Source organism: Pleurodeles waltl, chromosome 5 (genome assembly GCF_031143425.1).
Source record: "Pleurodeles waltl isolate 20211129_DDA chromosome 5, aPleWal1.hap1.20221129, whole genome shotgun sequence".
Classification (NCBI taxonomy): Eukaryota; Metazoa; Chordata; class Amphibia; order Caudata; family Salamandridae; genus Pleurodeles; species Pleurodeles waltl.
In genome coordinates, this window is record NC_090444.1 from 1,848,546,291 (window position 1) to 1,848,566,652 (window position 20,362).

A 20,362-nucleotide genomic window follows, 5' to 3' on the forward strand; every position below is an offset into this window, starting at 1 on the left:
GCCCATCTGTGCACACAATGGCCTAGTCTCCTGTAACCAGTGCACGCCACGCGCTGCTCCTGTGTAGACACAATGGCCTGGTCTCCTGTAACCAGTGCGCGCCATGCGCTGCTCCTGTATCGCTCCTGTGTAGACACAATGGCCTAGTCTCCTGTAACCAGTGCGTGCCACGCGCTGCTCCTGTATCGCCCCTGTGTAGGCACAATGGCCTAGTCTCCTGTAACCAGTGCGCGCCACGCGCTGCTCCTGTGTAGACACAATGGCCTAGTCTCCTGTAACCAGTGCGTGCCACGCGCTACTCCTGTATCGCCCCTGTGTAGGCACAATGGCCTAGTTGCTTGTAACCAGTGCGCGCCATGCGCTGCTCCTGTATCGCTCCTGTGTAGACACAATGGCCTGGTCTCCTGTAACCAGCGTGCGCCATGCGCTGCTCTTGTATCGCTCCTGTGTCGACACAATGTCCTGGTCTCCTCTAACCGGTGCGCGCCAAGTGTTGCTCCTGTATTGCACCTGTGTAGACACAATGGCCTGGTCTCCTGTAACCGGTGAGCGCCAAGCGTTGCTCCTGTATCACTCCTGTGTAGACACAGTGGCCTGGTCGCCTGTAACCAGTGAGCGCCACGCGTTGCTCCTGTATCGCTCCTGTGTAGACACGATGGCCTGGTCTCCTGTAACCGGTGAGCGCCAAGCGTTGCTCCTGTATCGCTCCTGTGTAGACACAGTGGCCTGGTCGCCTGTAACCAGTGAGCGCCACGCGCTGCTCCTTTATCGCTGATGTGCAGACACAATGACCTGGTCGCTTGTAACCGGTGAGCGCCATGCGCTGCTCCTGTATCTCTCCTGTGTAGACACAATGGCCTGGTCACCTGTAACCAGTGCACCCCATGCGCTGCTCCTGTATCGCTGCTGTGTAGACACAATGGCCGGGTCGCCTGTAACCAGTGCGCGTCATGCGCTGCTCCTGTATCGCTCCTGTGTAGACACAATGACCTGGTCACTTGTAACCAGTGCACGCCTTGCGCTGCTCCTGTATCGCTCCTGTGTAGACACAATGGCATGGTCGCCTGTAACCGGTGCACGCCATGCACTCCTCCTGTATCGCCCCTGTGTAGACACTATGGTCTGGTCGCCTGTAACCGATGCGCGCCATGCGCTGCTCCTGTATCGCTCCTGTATAGACACAATGGCCTGGTAACCTGTAACTAGTGCGCTGCTCCTGTATCGCTCCTCTGTAGACACAATGGCCTTATCGCTTGTAACCAGTGCGCGCCATGTGCTGCTCCTGTATCGCTCCTGTGTAGACACAATGGCCTAGTCTCCTGTAACCAGTGCGCGTCATGCGCTGCTCCTGTATCGCTCCATTGTAGACACAAGGGCCTGGTCGCCTGTAACCAGTGCGCTGCTCCTGTATCGCTCCTCTGTAGACACAATGGCCTGGTCGCTTGTAACCAGTGCGCGCCATGCGCTGCTCCTGTATCGCTCCTGTGTAGACAATGGCCTGGTCGCCTGTAACCAGTGTGCGCCATGCGCTGCTCCTGTATCGCTCCTGTGTAGACACAATGGCCTGGTTGCCTGTAACCAGTGCGTTGCTCCTGTAGCGCTCCTGTGTAGACACAATGGCCTGGTTGCCTGTAACCACTGCGCGCCACGCTTTGCTCCTGTATCACTCCTGTGTTGACACAATGGCTTGCTCGCTTGTAACCAGTGCGCGCCATGTGCTGCTCCTGTATCGCTCCTGTGTAGACACAATGGCCTGGTCACCTGTAACCAGTGCACGCCACGCGCAGCTCCTGTATCGCTCCTGTGTAGACACAATGGCCTGGTCGCCTGTAAGCAGTGCACGCCATGTATCGCTCCTGTGTAGACACAATGGCCTGGTCGCCTGTAACCAGTGCGTGCCATGCGCTGCTCCTGTATCGCTCCTGTGTAGACACAATGGCCTGGTTGCCTGTAACCACTGCGCGCCACGCTCTGCTCCTGTATCGCTCCTGTGTAGACACAATGGCCTGGTCGCTTGTAACGAGTGCGCGCCATGTGCTGCTCCTGTATCGCTCCTGTGTAAACACAATGGCCTGGTCACCTGTAACCAGTGCACGCCACGCGCAGCTCCTGTATCGCTACTGTGTAGACACAATGGCCTGGTCGCCAGTAACCAGTGCACGCCATGTATCGCTCCTGTGTAGACACAATGGCCTGGTCGCCTCTAACGAGTGCACGCCATGCGCTGCTGCTGTATCGCCCGTGTGTAGACAGAATGGTCTGGTCGCCTGTAACCAGTGCACACCACACGCAGCTCCTGTATCGCCCCTGTTCAGACACAATGGCCTGGTCGCTTGTAACCTGTGTACGCCATGCGTTGCTCCTGTATTGCTCCTGTGTAGACACAATGGCCTGGTCACCTGTAACCAGTGCACGCCAAGCGCTGCTCCTGTCTCGCTCCTGTGTAGACACAATGGCCTGGTCACCTGTAACCAGTGCACGCCAAGCGCTGCTCCTGTCTCGCTCCTGTGTAGACACAATGGCCTGGTCACCTGTAACCAGTGTGCGCCATGTGCTGCTCCTGTATCTCTCCTGTGTAGTCACAATGCCCTAGTCACCTGTAACCAGTGCGCGCCACACGCAGGTCCTGTATCGGTCCTGTGTAGACACAATGGCCTGGTCGCCTGTCACCAGTGCGCGCCATGCGCTGCTCCTGTGTAGACACAATGACCTGGTCGCCTGTAACCAGTGCACGCCACGTGCTGCTCCTGAATCGCTCCTGTGTAGACACAATGGCCTGGTCGCTTGTAACCAGAGCGCGCCACATGCTGCTCCTGTATCACTCCTGTGTAGACACAATGGCCTGGTCTCCTGTAACCAGTGCGCCCCATGCGCTGCTCCTGTATCGCTCCTGTATAGACAATGGCCTGGTCTCCTGTAACCAGTGCGCGCCATGCGCTGCTCCTGTATCGCTCCTGTGTAGACACAATGGCCTGGTCGCCTGTAACCAGTGCGTGCCACGCGCTGCTCCTGTATCGCCCCTGTGTAGACAAAACGGCCTAGTCTCCTGTAACCAGTGCGCGCCATGCGCTGCTCCTGTATCGCTCCTGTGTAGACACAATGGCCTGGTTGCCTGTAACCAGTGAGCGCCACGCGCTGCTCCTGTATCACTCCTGTGTAGACACAATGGCCTGGTCTCCTGTAACCAGTGCGCCCCACGCGCTGCTCCTGTATCGCTCCTGTGTAGACACAATGACCTGGTCGCTTGTAACCAGTGCGTGCCACGTGCTAGTCCTGTATCGCTCCTGTGTAGACACAATGGCCTGGGCGCTTGTAACCAGTGCGGGCCACGTGCTAGTCCTGTATCGCTCCTGTGTAGACACAATGGCCTGGTCGCTTGTAACCAGTGCGTGTCACGTGCTAGTCCTGTATCACTCCTGTGTAGACACAATGGCCTGGTCGCCTGTAACCAGTGCGCGCCATGCGCTGCTCCTGTATCGCTCCTGTGTAGACACAATGGCCTGGTTGCCTGTAACTAGTGAGCGCCATGCGCTGCTCCTGTATCGCTCCTGTGTAGACACAATGGCCTGGTCTCCTGTAACCAGTGCGCCCCACGTGCTGCTCCTGTAATGCTCCTGTGTAGACACAATGGGCCTGGTCATCTGTAACCAGTGCACTCCACGCACTGCTCCTGTAATGCTCCTGTGTAGACACAATGGCCTGGTCGCCTGTAACCAGTGCGCCCCATGCGCTGCTCCTGTATCGCTCCTGTGTAGACACAATGGCCTGGTTGCCTGTAACCAGTGAGCGCCACGCGCTGCTCCTGTATCACTCCTGTGTAGACACAATGGCCTGGTCTCCTGTAACCAGTGCGCCCCACGCGCTGCTCCTGTATCGCTCCTGTGTAGACACAATGGCCTGGTCGCCTGTCACCAGTGCGCGCCATGTGCTGCTCCTGTGTAGACACAATGACCTGGTCGCCTGTAACCAGTGCACGCCACGTGCTGCTCCTGTATCGCTCCTGTGTAGACACCATAGCCTGGTCGCCTGTCACCAGTGCGCGCCATGCGCTGCTCCTGTGTAGACACAATGGCCTGGTCACCTGTAACCAGTGCGCCCCATGCGCTGCTCCTGTATCGCTCCTGTGTAGACACAATGGCCTGGTTGCCTGTAACCAGTGAGCGCCACGCGCTAGTCCTGTATCGCTCCTGTGTAGACACAATGGCCTGGTCGCTTGTAACCAGTGCGTGCCACGTGCTAGTCCTGTATCGCTCCTGTGTAGACACAATGGCCTGGTCGCTTGTAACCAGTGCGTGCCACGTGCTAGTCCTGTATCACTCCTGTGTAGACACAATGGCCTGGTCGCCTGTAACCAGTGCGCGCCACGCGCTGCTCCTGTATCGCTCCTGTGTAGACACAATGGCCTGGTCGCCTGTAACCAGTGCGCGCCATGCGCTGCTCCTGTATCGCTCCTGTGTAGACACAATGGCCTGGGTGCTTGTAGCTAGCTCACTGCATGTGCTGCTCCTGTGTCACCCGTCGAGACTGTAGATGGCATGTATCCTGGTCGTCTATAACCAGTGCATGCCATCTGCTGCTTCTATTTTCTGTGAGGCAGAACCTCAGATGGTCTAGAACCTCACAGGTTCATTCTTCAGCCTGACACCATGAAGAACCTCAGCTGGTCTAGAACCTCACAGGTTAATTCTTCAGCCTGACACCAGGCAGAACATCAGCTTGTCTAGAATTTCATAAGTTAATTCTTTAGCCTGACACCTCAGCTTGTCTAGAACCTCACAAGTTTGTTCTTCAGCCTGACACCAGGCAGAACCTCAGCTGGTCTAGAACCTCACAAGTTCGTTCTTCAGTCTAACATCAGGGAGAACCTCATCTGGTCAATGAACACAAAGAAGGGATACAGACTTGTGGAGGTTGGATTCCCTAACAGCTGATGGTTCTTCGCTCACCCTTCCCCCCCTCCCCCAAGCTAAACAGCTGGAAGTAGCCACGGACACTGTTCTGCCCACACACCTCAGGGTTCTTACGCTCCCCGCTGTTATCTACCCTCTACCGCTTCACTCTAAACTACCTCAAGGCTGGAGGAACCAGGGGCCAGAGTCCGAGCATCCATGCCGGGCAGACTCGAGCAGGCTCGGCCCATAGTCTACATCCCCTGGTGTCACATTCAGGAGCGGTACAGCATCCACAGTGACGTTGCATGAGTTCTAGATCGACCCATGTGCAGCATCCACAGTGACGTTGCATGAGTTCTAGACCGTCCAATGAAACTCAAGAATGGTCGCGCAGAAGCTGCCAGTCTCACCACCGTCCGTGTATTGTTGTGTTAGGTCGGGGTTTGCATACTCTTGAGATACTTCTAACTATAAGGGGGCCTAGTCACAAAGGAGTACCTACATTTGAAACACCTGTAGTACTCTTTTAATTACTCTTGGAGCTTTTGTAGTATTATTTTGAAGATTCTTCTCTGACTTTGTGAATGGCCCCAAAACATCTAAAATGGAAATATTCAGAGAAGGTTCATGCGCATTTAGAAGAAACAGAAAGGAAAGTCCCCTTCCTTACACTGGTACCAACAGGGAGTTGGACACATCAGGACTGATTCACGAAGGAATGCAAGAGTAGTAAAACAGTACTCCTGTGGTACTTCTTACCCTGCTCATAAATGCTAGTGGGAAACAAGAGAGTCATTTTCACCTTTTACAGCATAAATACCGCAGTACTCTGCGCAGCCGTGGTATAAGGATGCGCGGAGCACCAGAGAACATTATCCTCCGCTGTTGGGGCGCTTCAGGCCCCATAGAGATGAGGTCCTTTTGAGGCATCTGGTGCCCTACACTGACCATTTGTGGTTGTGCCGCAAGCAGTGCTTATTTTGAGCCGGTGGTTTCCGGTGCGGGGCACCGGCACTTATTTTTCTGCCTCAAGCATTTCCTGCAGGCAAAAGACACACATAGGAAAGACGGAGGAAGAGAAAAACGAAGAAGCGTCTCAATGGGAGAAAGCAGAAAGCTGCAAGAGTGATCTGAAGGGGCAGGGAGCGGCTGTAAATGGATTGAAGAGGCCCGAGATGGCTTCAGGGTAACGCTGCCTCAGTATTCTTTGCTCACACATTTAATTGCAGGAGACGGGTGTTTCATAGGAGACCTTTGGTTAATGGCACGTTTCTATTTGCAAATTAGGCACTGGCCGCAAGGCAGCTCCTACAGTGGCCTTAATATAAGACTGGCCCTATCTCAGAGACATCCGCGTCTTTCTATTTATTCACAGAGCTGTGCACTTTTCAGAATCAGAGTTTCCTACCAGTCCTTCAAGCACCTCGTGACCCCCTAAGAAGTGACGTTTGTAACTCTGGTTCAGGATGCGCCACAAACCCACGGGCCTGGTGAGCCCGTGGAATGCTTACTAAAAAGAAGGGCTCCCTATTTATAGCGCCTAAAACACAGAGGACTGATGTGCTTCTGGGACAAGAGGAGGACGATGGAGCCCGCTTGACGAGTCTATTTTTAAGGACAGAAGGCAGCGGTTAGTGCTTGGTTTACACTGGAGGCAGGAGCACATTCTGCCCCAGGGGAGGCGTTTCAAGGAACTAGAAATAAACACAGGCTCCATCACCAAGCAGACGCCTATAAACATGCGCATTGTTCTATAAATAGCGCCTGCTTCTAAACTAAACCAGGGAATTCGAAAAGTAAATACAAGCATTTAATAATAAAAGAGTGCAGGTTTTCTAACTGACATTACCTCACCACCCCCTTCGCCGTTCTCATCGCTAATCATTCCCATCCTTAACCGCTGAAGGGAGTTTGCAGCTGAGGGCAGGCCCTGTTTTACAACCCTCAGGACTTCGCCCCCTTACGCATGCTCCTTCACCTTATGGCATTGTCAGTGCTTGTTTTATCACTTGCTTTCAAAACTTCATGGTTGTATAAGCTGCGGTGGCCTTATCAATCTAAACAAGCATTTCCAATGCACTGGGTCTCGCGTTTGCTCTAGTTGAAGCCATTAGATTTGTAAATTCCTACCCGGAGTTTTCTTGCCACATAAATTGCAAATGAAAAGCAAAACAGTTGACATAAGCGAGCCGATTCAAAGTGCCATGGCCGCCATGAGCACGAAGGAGACACACAAAAGGAAAAAGAAGTTCGCTCTCAGTCAAACGTATCTGCAAAAGTGCCATTATTCACGTAACAGGTTCGGCATCAAAGGAAGTAACAAAACTGCCCCAGGGACAAGCGTAAGATATTTACCAATGATAAAGGATTTTTGAAAGGAAAGGCGACAAACCAGTGACAGCGATGGGTGTGAGGTGGGCGTGGCTAAAAGTCCAGATAGATTACAACACTTCAGAGCGCTTGAGCTATGCAATATTCTTGGTCTAAAAAAAATGCACACATTGAAATAGTAGTGCCTGCCACTTAGGGGTACTAGTTTCTGTGTCAGTGTGCCCCTTATCAAAGGGCAGGATGCCGTCACTCGCAGGGATGTTAGCCAATGGCTGAAGTGGGCTGACCCACTGCCCCATGCGGGATGCTTTAGTGGGCAGAAGGAACATGTGAATGACATAACAACTGTCCTCTCTCTCTCTCATACAACAAGAGGTAATAGGGCAGAAAACTTCAGTCACTGGGTGTCTTGTCCTTCAAGTGACAGCATTTTGATTGATCACATGTACATTTTACAAAAATAAGTGCCCATCAGAGCCAGAAATGGTAGATCAATACTTTGCCAATTATATTTTCTTTCCATTCTTTGTTCTATTTTAAAACTTTTTTAGTCATCCTAGTGTTTAAATGATGCCTCCATGCAAAGCCAATTTCTGTGACTAAGAACCATTCTCTCCTCTGATCTGCATTAAAACTAATTTGTTTCTATACATATTCTAAGTATACCTGACCCTCTGCTCTGTAGAACCCACACTGCAGTACTAAAACTATATGATTCTTTTAGATTTTAACGCAACACGTTTGCGGCATGTTTTATTTTTTCTCATATTTTTGTGTCATACACTTGCAATGCAAAAATAAACCACTACGGTATCTCGCCAAGACCAGGCCTATTGGCTTTGCCAATGTGACAGATCCTCTTGCAGCCCTGGCTGGCAAGGGCTTTAAACACCACATATTATGGGGTGAGGGGTGGACCCCAGAGAGAGAGACATGTGCAGAGGAGAGACCAGAAGGCTCTTCCTAGGAACACACACATAAATGGCTGGGCCTCAATCTCTGGTCCCAGGTACCAGGGAATAGTAGCCACCCTAAGGAGCGGTGGTAATAACGTGCTTTACATAGCACTTTCTCACACTTCTGTCACTTCTAACCACAGTATGTAAAACATGTTGGTGTTAGCTAATTTAAAGTCCCCCAGATACAATGGCCTTAAAGTGGTCCTGACAGTTCAACACTGTGACCAGAAAATCAAAGCAGATGTCAAATGAGAGGGTTTAAGACAATCATCCATCAGTTTAGTGGGTTGAGTCCCCTTTGGATGAACCCCTCCCTCCTCCTTCATGCCCCCACCCTCCAAGAGAGTACTGCGCATGTCTGTAAAATGGAAAATGGTTAAAGAACATTCCAGAGGACTCAGAGGCTGGGAGGGTGGGAAGCCACAGAGGAGCAGAATGACAGCTTCCCAACCAGGCAAGGGCTTTGGCCTTCAGGGGTTGTCACCGTTACTTCAGTGTTGCTGTTTTCATTGCTCACGGTCCTTCATCCTGAGAAGTAGGTAGCGAGTGGAAAGCGGGTACGTTTGTCCATGCGCTGCTAGGATCCGCCAACAGAGAATCCACTCAGCAGCACTGGCGGTTGCTCGTCTCATTGGTGGTCGCAGACGCATGCCCACTGGCCATCCTCAGAAGAATCAATGTTCCATAGGGGAGAACATATTCTGAGTTCTAGCTCACATCTCATCTTCAAACCTCAGCAATGATGCTTTGGATGCTGTCTTCGATTGTTCCTTCCTTATGATCTTTGGTGGCTTGCCTGTGCTGGCACTGCAGGGGTCAGGAAGTTCATGTCTGACTCAGATGTGCTCACACCAGACTCCTTCTCCGGCATCTTTTCTTGAAGGGTGCTGTCCGAGATGGTGAGTTCCAACCTGGGTCTATGGTAGGATATTGCTAGGGGTGGGCGGAGAAACCGCTCTGCTGGTGGAGTTTTCCCCACTTTGCGCTCCACGCACAGCGCAGAGTTTTGAAAAACTCAGCGAAGTGACCTGGAGCAGAGTTTTTTCTCTCCCGCGGCACACCAACACAAAGTTGGTGAGTGAGAGAAGTCGGTAAGTTGGCGAGTGGAAGCGAGATTTCTGAATATGGGGAGTTGCAGCAGGTCACTACCGCTCACACTGAGAAAGCTGGCAGTTGCGTTGGGGAAGCTGCAGCTCGAGTTGAAAAATCAACTTGAGTAGCAGAAAGAAGTTAGCACCCTCCGGCGTGATGCCATTATCCGCTGATTTTATAGCGCAGGAGAAACTCCTGTTGCTGAAAATCAGTGCATACAGCGCGACTTACCGAACTCACTCCGCATAGCGCGGCAGAGTTTTTTCGGCACTTCGTGGAGTTATGAGGAGCAGAGGTCCACAAACTCCGCCCAGGCCTCGATATTGGTCGGTCATCACCAGTCTGGTCTCTTTCTGTCTTGAGCGGATGTTCACCCGCCACTTCCACGTCTGTAGGGTAGAAAAGGCACAGGGCTTGCCGGCTCACTCATATTCTCCTGCTGTAGTTCAGTGTTTAAAATACAGAATGCAGACAGAATCCTGACCCGTACTAGATATTTTTAAGAATCCCTGACTGCATTTACTTTGGGTAAACTGTAGCATTCTTTTTATCCATGCTGATTTATCCAATGGATTTCGAAGGAAAAGTACTTCATATTTATTTTAGTTCCTCTTCTGGGTTCTCCCTGAATAACAAAGATGGGACAGTGGCTCAGTGCCTTGTAATGTTGCTTGTTGCAATTAGTCAATCGCTCTGGCATTCAAAAACAGTTTCTGTTTCTTCTCTGCTGTTCCTGTTACTTGCCTGACTTTCTAATTACTTAGAGGTTTTTCTAGACCCACTTTTCCCTCAATGGAGCCGACATTTTCACCAGCTGCATTTTGAACCTTTTATTACCTAGAATTTAAGCTGGATAAGAACAGCGCAGGCTTTACATACAAACTAAGAAGCTGTCACGAAGTCCTGTGCTTGACAGGCAGTCTCTGTGGGCAGCCATTTTGGGGTCAGGCAACCTATATTGTGGAGACAAGGGATGTAAGCTGTAGGTGAGAATAAACGTGTGATGCACTTTTGCCAGTAGGCTCTTATGAAGTTTTACAATATACAAAACAATGTAGAAGATGGACTTTAGGAATTTGTCTGTGGAAGATGAACACACTATCATTGCAGATTCCAGCTCTATCATCCTTCAAGCACAATCCCTTCTTGATCCGTAACGTCAGATGGAAGCCTAGATCCTGAAGCTACGAGAAGGCTCCACTCCAGAAAAAAAAGAAATGCTCCTTTTCACCTTCCCCTCACACCTCGCTGTGGGACATCCTTAATGACAACACCCATCGCTTGCATGAGGAGAAACGGAAATATGTAGAGATGGAGGACATGAGTATTGTTCCATACACTTGAGACAACCTACGTTTTTGCTTGGCCTGCACGCAAAACACCTATTCCTGTTTTACATGACAGGAGTTGCTTTTTCAGAAGACTCATCTGCTCTTTATGGGGTTTACTTTCATCCTTTAATCTCTCTCTGCTCCCTCTCAAGTGACCTTTTTTCATTCTCCTTCAACCCGTGAACATGAGCTTGCTCAACTCCTGGGTACAGTGTGAGTGGCGAACCAGTGGTCTGAACCAACCTGCAAACCCTCTTTCCATGTTTAACTTTTGGATTCACGTGGTAGGGTTTGAAGGACTTTGTGGTCACCATGGGGAGATGCATTCAATATGTTCTTTCAGAAGCATATTTGTAAGCTCAAATAGCCTTTGAATATGCTTCGTAGATGGCAGATCCACCCAAGGGATCTCTATATCAAAAAGGGTGTTGACAGCGACTCTTGAAGGTATTTCCCTCCAAGAAATTTGTTTAACTCCCACTTAATATCTCTGACACAGTATTAGTTACAGGTCAGGGACTGCACTGAGAAATTGTTGGCATTGGTATCCCTTGATCTGTTTTTGTTTTGGGTGGGGGCAGAGACCAATGTATCTTTGTTGTTAAGATCATCCCGGGCTCCTATCTCTGTTTTCTCAGGTTGCCATTTAACTGGGGCAAGAAGGATAGCTCCTTGGTCACTATGCATACCGCTAGTCATGACTTCGATGCTGAAGGAGACAAGGAAGGGGGACTTGGTCCACATTATAAGTGCTCATTTAATCCCGATGAGCAGTGTAACAAGACTTAAAAGCCCCATCGGAATGACAAGATCTGCATGAACACTATGAGCCTGGAGTTTTTCACCCACACATTTCAATGCAAGTGTAAATGTTTGGACAAAAAAATGGAGAAAAAAAGCAAGCAAGAGTGATGAAACATTAATTCCTGCATGGTATACCCCAAAATCTTGTAATCAGTTGAAATCCACCCTCCAGAATTACCAATGTCCACAGTACTGGTAGTTCTAGAAAGTGGAAGCAAATACAAGGTTGAAGTTCCTCCTCACTTGTTAATAGTCACTCTTCCTAGATGTAATGCATAGACTACCTTGAGCTAATTTTATATTAACTGTAATCTTAACCATCCTCATTACCCGTAAGGGCCTGTGACAAAGAAAAACCAAAGCCGGATGTGTGTAAGCAGAGCCTTTTGTAGCATCCCACCGCTGGGCCCTTTATAACAAACAAAAGTGAGGGGTCTAGAGGAATTCCTGTTGAGTGGTGCAGACCCACATCAGTGGGTAAAGACGAGGATGAGTGGGATTAGGGGTAATAAATATCACAATTTCTCAACTGTGCATTAGAAAGTGTGAAGGGGCAAACACTTGCATGCTACCCTTCCAACTACATAGTTGTATTACAGCACACTTATCCATGCTCTCAGCAAATGACCAATATCTCCCAAGCAAAAATCTAGTCCCGACCCTAAAATACTTAACTTTTATTTATTTCGTCCATATACAGCACCCTTAACCAAGTGAACAAAGCAATGTATGAGGATTCTACGACCGGCTCATGAATGTGCCTCTGCAAGAGTCTGACACCAATTGATTATAATCTCACATTTTTCCTTAGGAAGGCAAAAATCTCCCTTCTGGAAAGAATCTAAAGATCACTTTCAAAACAGCCTAAAAGCAGGAGCCTGGTCATTAAAGAAGCAGTCAACAGAAAGGTGCAAACTAACTTTTTCTAATTTCATGTTCATTTGTACATCTGAAAACAAACTTTTGCCTGTTTTTGTAATTTCCTCTAGTTGTGAGATGGCCTTACTATCTTCAGTTGGACAGACATTCACACCTCACTCACACCTCAAACCTCCAACACCTGGAAAGGATACTGATCTCATTGTCTCTTTGTTGTAGAAGATCTTTGAGTTTCTGAATATCTTCTTCTTTGACGCCGGGGCTATGTAGAGAATTGTCCTGTGTGTTTTCAAGTGCAGGGTCTTGTACGCGCCTCCCGGTCAGCATGTGCTGTGAAGTATAAGCCAACAAATGTAAGTTGCACCTCTGTTACTACAAGCCGCTTATGTCTTTTCACTTCCTCTACAGTTTAACGTCCCTTTATTCATTTTAATAACTGGGTCTGAGATACCAAAACAAACTCTTTGCTTCATTTCTCCTTTCCGGCCAAGCGTGGGACAAAGATGCAGATTAAAAAAATGATTCTACATAGGAATGTCTGAATTTTATTAAAGACATGGAGGTGAGCATTCTGCTTTACTTTCTTGCTTTAATTCTTAACAGGTACCAGATTTAAACAAGACAATTGTGGCTAAAAAGAGAAAAACTACACACACTTCCTATAAGACATATGGACAAGAACCACTACTAGGTTGAGATCATCCAAATGTCACTTGTCCTATAGAACATACTACCCAAGGTGCAACTCACTCCAAACCACGTAAATGATTTAACCCATTTACACACCTCCCTGTATCATCAGCCACCTCTGTGATTGCTGCAAAAACCAGAATGACATGCATTCAGAAAATAATAAATGTATTCCAAATTCATGAAATCCTCTTTATCGATTTAATAAAATGTAAACAACATAATTAAACACAAGACATGGTGCACACCAACATGGAAAAATTAAAACAACGCTTAATACATTAGCCATATAAACAAAACCACCAGATTCTGTCCCTCTATAATCATGAATTCATTTTGCATATATAATTATTGACTGCTGGCAGATTATGAAACAATTTTTCATCTATCCCACAATTAATTACTGTTAGACCTGACAGGCTTAGGGGGTCAATCCCCCAACTTTTTGCCTGCCTCCCTCCATTTTTCTGAAACTTTTTTTGCTGGATTTAGCACTGCTGACCAGTGCTAATGTGCATGTGATCTCCCCTCTAAACATGGTAACATTGGTTCCTACCCAATTGGCATATCTGATTTACCTGTAAGTCCCCGGGGCACTAGAGGTGCCCAGCGCTTGTAAATTAAATACTACGAGGGGGCCCGCAGCACTGATTGTGCCTCCCACATAAGTAGCTCCTTCACCATGCCTCAGGCCTGCCATTGCAAGGCCTGTGTGTGCAGTTCACTGCCACTTCGACCTCGCATTTAAAACTACTTACCAAGCCTTAAACTCCCCTTTTTCTACCTACATATAAGTCACCCATAAGGTAGGCCCTAGGTAACCCTTAGGGCAGGGTGCAATGTAGGTAAAAGGCAGGACATGGACATATGTGTTTTATATGTCCTGGTAGTGGAAAACTCCTACATTTGTTTTCCACTGCTGTGAAGCCTGCTCATTTCATATGCTAACATTGGGGCTGCCCTCATATACTGTTTGAGGGGTAGATTCTGATCAGGAAGGGGTAACACAGTCATATTCAGTATGGCCAGAATGGTAACACAAAATCCTGCTTATTGGTGAGGTTGGATTTTATATTACTATTTTAGAAAAACCACTTTTAGAAAGTGGGCATTTCTCTGCACTTACTGCCATCTGTGCCTTACAGCCTGTCTCCAATTCATGTCTGGTCTGTGCTGGTTGACAGCTCCTCTTATGCATTCCACCCAGATAGCTATAAACACGGGACTCTCAGTCACATCTGCATTCATCTGCATATTGAATGGGTCTTTCTGGGCAGGAAGGGTGGAGGGGCTCTGTCTTACACTTCAAAGGCCAGTGGCCTGCCCTCCCACAAAGCACCGATAATACCCCACAGGGATCCTGGCAGACAGGACTGGGCTGAAAGGGGAACTTGTGCACTTCAAAACCACTCTTTGAATTTTCCCCCACTTTAAAGGCACTTTGGGTGTATATATACTGGGTGTCTGACCCCACCAAATCAGACACTTTTGGATCTACACTTGCACTCTGTCAGAGGGACTGCCTGCTACCCAAAAAACTAACCTGAACTGCTTTGCTGAGAAGGACTGCTGCCCTGCTGCCTGCTGGCCTCTAACACTGCTGGAAGGACTCTGCCTTCCCCACAAGTGCTCTCCAAGGGCTTGGATTGACCTTGCCTCCTGTTCTGAAGGGGCCAAAAAGACTTCACCCCAGAAAAGAAAATCTCTGTGCGTCGGAATGTGCCGTGCTATGTGCCAAAATCGACAGAGCGCCTGCTTCGCGGTGGAAAAATCACTGCATCACCTACCGGATCGAAGCAGCGCCTGCTCATTCTACCAGCGCGCCAAGAAATTCAACGCATCATCCCTGGGTGACAAAATATCCCTGCATCGCAGGGAGGAACCAAGGCTGCTCTCCTGGAAATCAATGCATCGCCTTGTAGTTTGGAAAGAAATTATTCATCATCTGTGACGCGCTAGAAAATCTGACGCAGTGCCCTATTTTTCAACGCAACTCCTACTCTGCAGCTCCTGGGCGTCGTTATTCTTGACACATCCTAGGCACTGTGTTACATATATATAACCACTGATTCTTAATGACTGAGACTGATGTAAACTTTTAAAAAGTGATATCTCGACTTGTGCATATTGGATTTATGTTATTTTGATCTTATTTTATTCAGATAAAAGTTATCTATTTTTCTAAACCTGTGTAGCGTATTTTTGTGGTGTTTTCACTGTGTTACTGTATGAGTTATTGCACAGATACTTTACACATTGCCTTCTAAGTTAAGCCTGACTGCTCAGTGCCAAGCTACCAGGGGATGAGCACAGGATAATCTGGATTGTGTTGTGACTTACCCTGACTAGGATTGTGGTCCCTACTTAGACAGGGTGCATACCTCTGCCAACTAGAGACCAAATTTCTAACACTTATGTTTTGAAAAAGGAGGGATACTTAACCACATTCCTCCAAAGAGCTTGTGATTCAATGTATGTTCAGCTACTAGTTTGTCATTCATGTACTCATGATTTATAGAGACTTCTAATCCGCAATTATTATAAGTTGTGTAGGCTTTCCCAGTCTTGGCTATGAAAGATGGAAACACTGCCAAAATGGGATTGGAACCAGATTCCAAACAGCAGCTCACCCATGTAGACCAGGTAGGCTTGTAGAAGGCCAAGATTAGTTGACAATCTGGATAGAGCCTCATGAGTGGTCCAGGAGAACCCAGGTTAACCCAAAACCCTTCAAGCCACCCGTGGAACACAACCGGATACAGCAATATTGTGAAGAAGACCTGCATGACTGATGAGAAGATGAGGAAACATTGGAAAAAAATGGAAAATCTATTTATATGTCCATTGCTCTGGATTTGTTAATTCCAAATTGTGGTTATCATTACTAAATTTTCCAGCTCCCTGCGAAATTCGAATAAACATAAAAAAAATCATGAAGAAATGAGAGGAAGTTTAAGGAGGACCCAGAATCCAAGTTTGTGAAGAGGTTTCTATGGCTAGAGCTATTTGGGCTGGTCTCTGGCTGAATAACATCTGAAGTTGGGTGGTGAGAGCGGAAAAAAACAAATCCGTGGGAAAAGGATTCCAAAATATTTGTACAGATTTTACAACTGGTATATGAAGTTGTCAATTGTAATCTGAAAAGATGTCCAGACTGCCAATCCGCCACAGTATTGCGGATCCCCCGACTACTATAGTCTGTCCTCATTGATACATGGTGTTAAAGGCAAAAGACCCCCAAACTTTTTGGCTAGTTCAGCTATTATTTCAGATCAAGTGTCCCCCCAGATGGGTGGTATATCTGATAACTGTGAGGCTGTCTGTTCTAAGCAACTGACTTGAAGTTTTGTGAATGTGGGATTGCAAAGGAACTAGCAAGCAGTTCCAAACAACTGATGAGGTTGGAAAACTCCTTCTCCGACCATATACCACAAATCAAAAACTACCCACAACAAACCCATCCACCCCTCACCCTCACCTAATCCTGACATCCTGACATAGTTGCAGTACAATAGAAGATCTAGGATGGAATTAAAGTTGTTTTTTCAGTTTCAAGCTTTGAGTGATCCAATCGTGAAATTCAGTAATCCAGCCATGAAATGGCCTCCTTCAGGGTTTCCACATATCTGAATAAGGCAGGTCTTTTCTCAGAGGCAGAGTTTTAATCTTTGAAGAACCAGATAGTGGACAGCTCTGACAAAACCATCTGAGTAAATTATGCTAAAAGACTAACCACTTGGGTCAGATGTCTGATGGAGATATGTGAATGATGAATTTCTTTTTTGATAAGGAAGAGCTTGGAATCATGCAATTTCAGAGTACATATAACTGAATCAATCTGGACTTACAGATATTCTATAGATTTAAATAGGGAGTGAAGGAATTTCTCTTGCTTGTTTAGAACTGTAATTGTTCTAGAAGACCTACGGACAGCTATAAAGCAGAAGAGGAATGTTCTTATATTGAGCTATGATATTAACATTATCCAAATAGATCAACAACCTGGCACCTGAGATAAGTTAACACCAGTGTGAGCAATTTCATAAACCACCAAGGTACTAAAGAAAGTAAGAGAAGAAATTTGAATTATCTGGCTATGCCAAAAGAATTGGAGAAATCTTCAGTCAGAAGAGTATGGAGACTGAGGTAAGTATCTTAGACATCCAGTCCCATTAACCAATCTAAAGGTTGAAGACGATCTTGGAGAAGAAAAATATTCTTCAATCTGAATTGATGGCGCAACACAAAACAACTGATATAGTATAAAATTTGTAATGGGACACAATCTTTATATTTTTCTTTTTGATTCGGAATATGTTGCAGAGAAAGCCCTCTGGATTTCGACAAGCTCTTTCCACTGCCCAATTTAAAAAAATATGTATGAATTGAATTAGAGTCTGTTCAAGAAAACCAAGGATCTCTGGTTATACACTGGTTTAATAAATATGGCAATGTAACTTACAATTAACTTGGGAAGAGATTGAACGCTTCCTAGTGTGTAAAGGCAGCTCTTGAATGTGTGACAACCCCCTCTTGTGCCCCATGGCTCTGGGGTTTACACCGGGCTCATGGCCCATGTAACCTTTCCCCTGTGATGCTTCTTTGTCTTGTGCAATCCATGGTCCCCCTCCTGAGCTCTTGAACCCTTGAACCTCCTGTACTGTTGCTGGTTTAGTCTTGCAAGAAGAATCACGTGTTTCCTGGGCAATTAACGGTATCCACCCTGACTTGTTGACTTTTACCATAATGCTCTTGGGTTCCGATAATCATGGTAGTTTGTTTCCAACTGCCATCTGCCACCTGCATGGGGTCATCTGTTTTTTGTAACATGTGCTCTTCCTCAGGCTTCCTTGGAACTTTCCACTCTTCCACATGAGACATGCGCCTTTCTGGAACAGTCTCTCCCCTTCCACCATAAATGCCCCATCTGAACCTGAGTCAGTGCTCGGCCTTGCTCCAGTCCTGGGAAAGCATCTTCCCTGCACTCACCTGAGATGCCCAGAACCTTCTGCGCTCTAGTCTTCCAAGCTTTCCTGCTCATCCTGTCTCCTGCCACATTTCCTGTGCCTTCGTTCAAGGACTACGATTCCACCTCCTCGGGGGCTTCTTGCACCACAGCCTCCTGTCGTCCTTCGGATTCCAGTTAAAGAACTGAGACAAGGCTACGTACTTGATCCTCAGGTTAGTGCGCAGTGATCCTTAGTTTAGATAGTTAAACCAAGACTGGGTTTCTTGAAGACGTGAGTTCGTCCTTCAAAATCGGACATTCTATGTTTCCCTAAGACCCAGCGCTTCGGACTCTTTTCTTGGAAGCGCTCTGAACTTATTTGTACCTAAACTAAAGTGTTATTCTACAGTATTCCTTGTCTAGTTGTATCAAGTGTTTGGAAAAGTTACAAGTGCACAAACATGCATCGAAGTTTTGATCTGAACCTTGTATGTTATGATTTTCTTAAGAGTGCCAGAAAACTGCGGTATATTTTTGAAATTATTCCTGCTCTCCCATGCAATATTTATGATGAAGCCTATAAGTGTATATTATTCGTAAACAATCGCTAAAATATTCTAGGCTAAGATCGGTTGGTAATAATGCTTCTCGTTGTTTCTAGAGCTTCGCACCTGCATCAACACTTACAAGATCCAGGCAGTTCGAATCCTACTAGGCAGTGTTGTAAGGCAGCAGAGCACACTCGGTGTTTCATCCAGTCCCCACTTTCCCCTGGAAGCAGTGGGTGGATTAGGGTTGAATGTAGCTGATTTCATACCCGGCCTCGGACCGGATTGGGGGTCCAGCATTGTCTACGTGGTTGGAACCAGATGAGTGTGTGACAGAAGGCCCAGCATTGCACTTTCCACCTCTCAGACAACATGGGAGAACAATTACATGTTCAAGGCTTAGCCCAGGCCTTGTAAGAAGGCACTTCAAGTGCATTAGAATTAGCAAGAGCACTATCTGATATACAAAGTTCAATCCTTTTGACAGGAAAATCTATAGCTTAAGGATGAACTAGTCCAATACAGCCCCCCCCCATTCACCCTAGTTAGCTGATGTAGCGGGTGCCTCTGAAAGGTACGTGTCTCATTTTACAACCGCACACTTTGGTGATATGGGGGATCCCACCAGTACTGTTAATCCTGTTCATGTCACTGTAACCACTCAAGCCCTTGTGCCTCCGGCTCCAGCGGAAAGGTTATTTGGGGACAGTAATAAATTTGACACATACTGGAGTCATTGCCGGTTGCAATTCCCTGTAAAATCCAGAGCCTTTCCTTCCAATAAGAGCTATGATAGCCATTATCACATCCTATCTTGGGGGCCCAGCTGCTAATTGGCCTATTCCACTCATTGAAAATTATGACCCGGTCTTACATGATTTTGGAAGGTTTAAAGAGATGATGCACCATCTTTTTGCTAAGCACACGTTTGTTCAGGCTAGTGATAATGAGTTATTAAACTTACGTCAGGGTATAAGGATCTTCTGACTTATACTACAACTTTTTGTATATTAGTTACAGAAACCCAGTGGCCAGAGGAGAACCTCCCTCTTTTACAGAAGGCTAAGAGATAACTTGAAAGATTCCTTAGCACTCATTGTGGATCCTCCATTGGATTGTTCCGAGTTCAACCCAAGGGCAAACGTCATCGAGGGGAACATAAACTATTAGTAGTACTCCCAGATAGTAAAGAGATTGAGCCCAAGAATCAGGATCATGCAGAACCTATGCAGATAGGGGGCTTAAGAGGTCCCCTTACTGCAGAGGAAAATGAATGAAGAAAGTAAAATCTAGGTTTGTATTGTGGTAAGGTAGGGCACTTTGTTGGTGAGCGTTATGTCAAACCCTAAGGAATTTGAAAAAAATGTTGACGTGATGTCTGACTCGATGCAGGAAAACTAGAGAGCCCGGCTGAAACAGGGGTGAAACAGTCGGGTGAGGTCCTAGCTCAGACCCCCCATTATTTGGCAAATACTTCACATAAAGTTCCACAATATTTTACTATATCAGTCACTTCAATACTTTCACCTCAACAGCGGAAGGTATTACTTATACTCTTAGATTTTGGGGCTACAGGTAAGTTCTTAGACCTAGCTTTGGCTAGTTCCTTGCACATACCATGCATTAAGAAACTGGAATCCAAGCCGGTTCGAGCTGTGGATGGTGCCAAGCTCTCTTGTGGGATGATCACATATGAGACGTTTCCTATAACTCTAGTATTTGAGAATGGACATACAGAGACCTTGACCTTTGATCTCATCGACACACCCACACAGGTGATATTAAGGGTTCCCTGCCTTCAGTTTCACAGTCCTATCATTGATTATTCCCTTCACCTTGTCACCCTGGGTTCCCACTAGTGGCAAACCCATTGTTATAAAGAACCACA

The 20,362-nt window shown here is 47.2% G+C and overlaps 1 protein-coding gene across 2 annotated transcripts in view; it reads right to left on the minus strand.

Moving 5' to 3' along the window:
• Positions 1-20,362, minus strand: part of KIF6 (kinesin family member 6) — a 1,127,187-nt gene that overhangs the window by 609,046 nt on the left and 497,779 nt on the right. For both annotated transcript variants that reach the window (XM_069236333.1, XM_069236332.1), the window contains exon 12: positions 12,483-12,618. In XM_069236333.1, the coding sequence (XP_069092434.1) occupies positions 12,483-12,618 (136 nt within the window). The remainder of the gene's footprint in view (positions 1-12,482; positions 12,619-20,362) is intronic.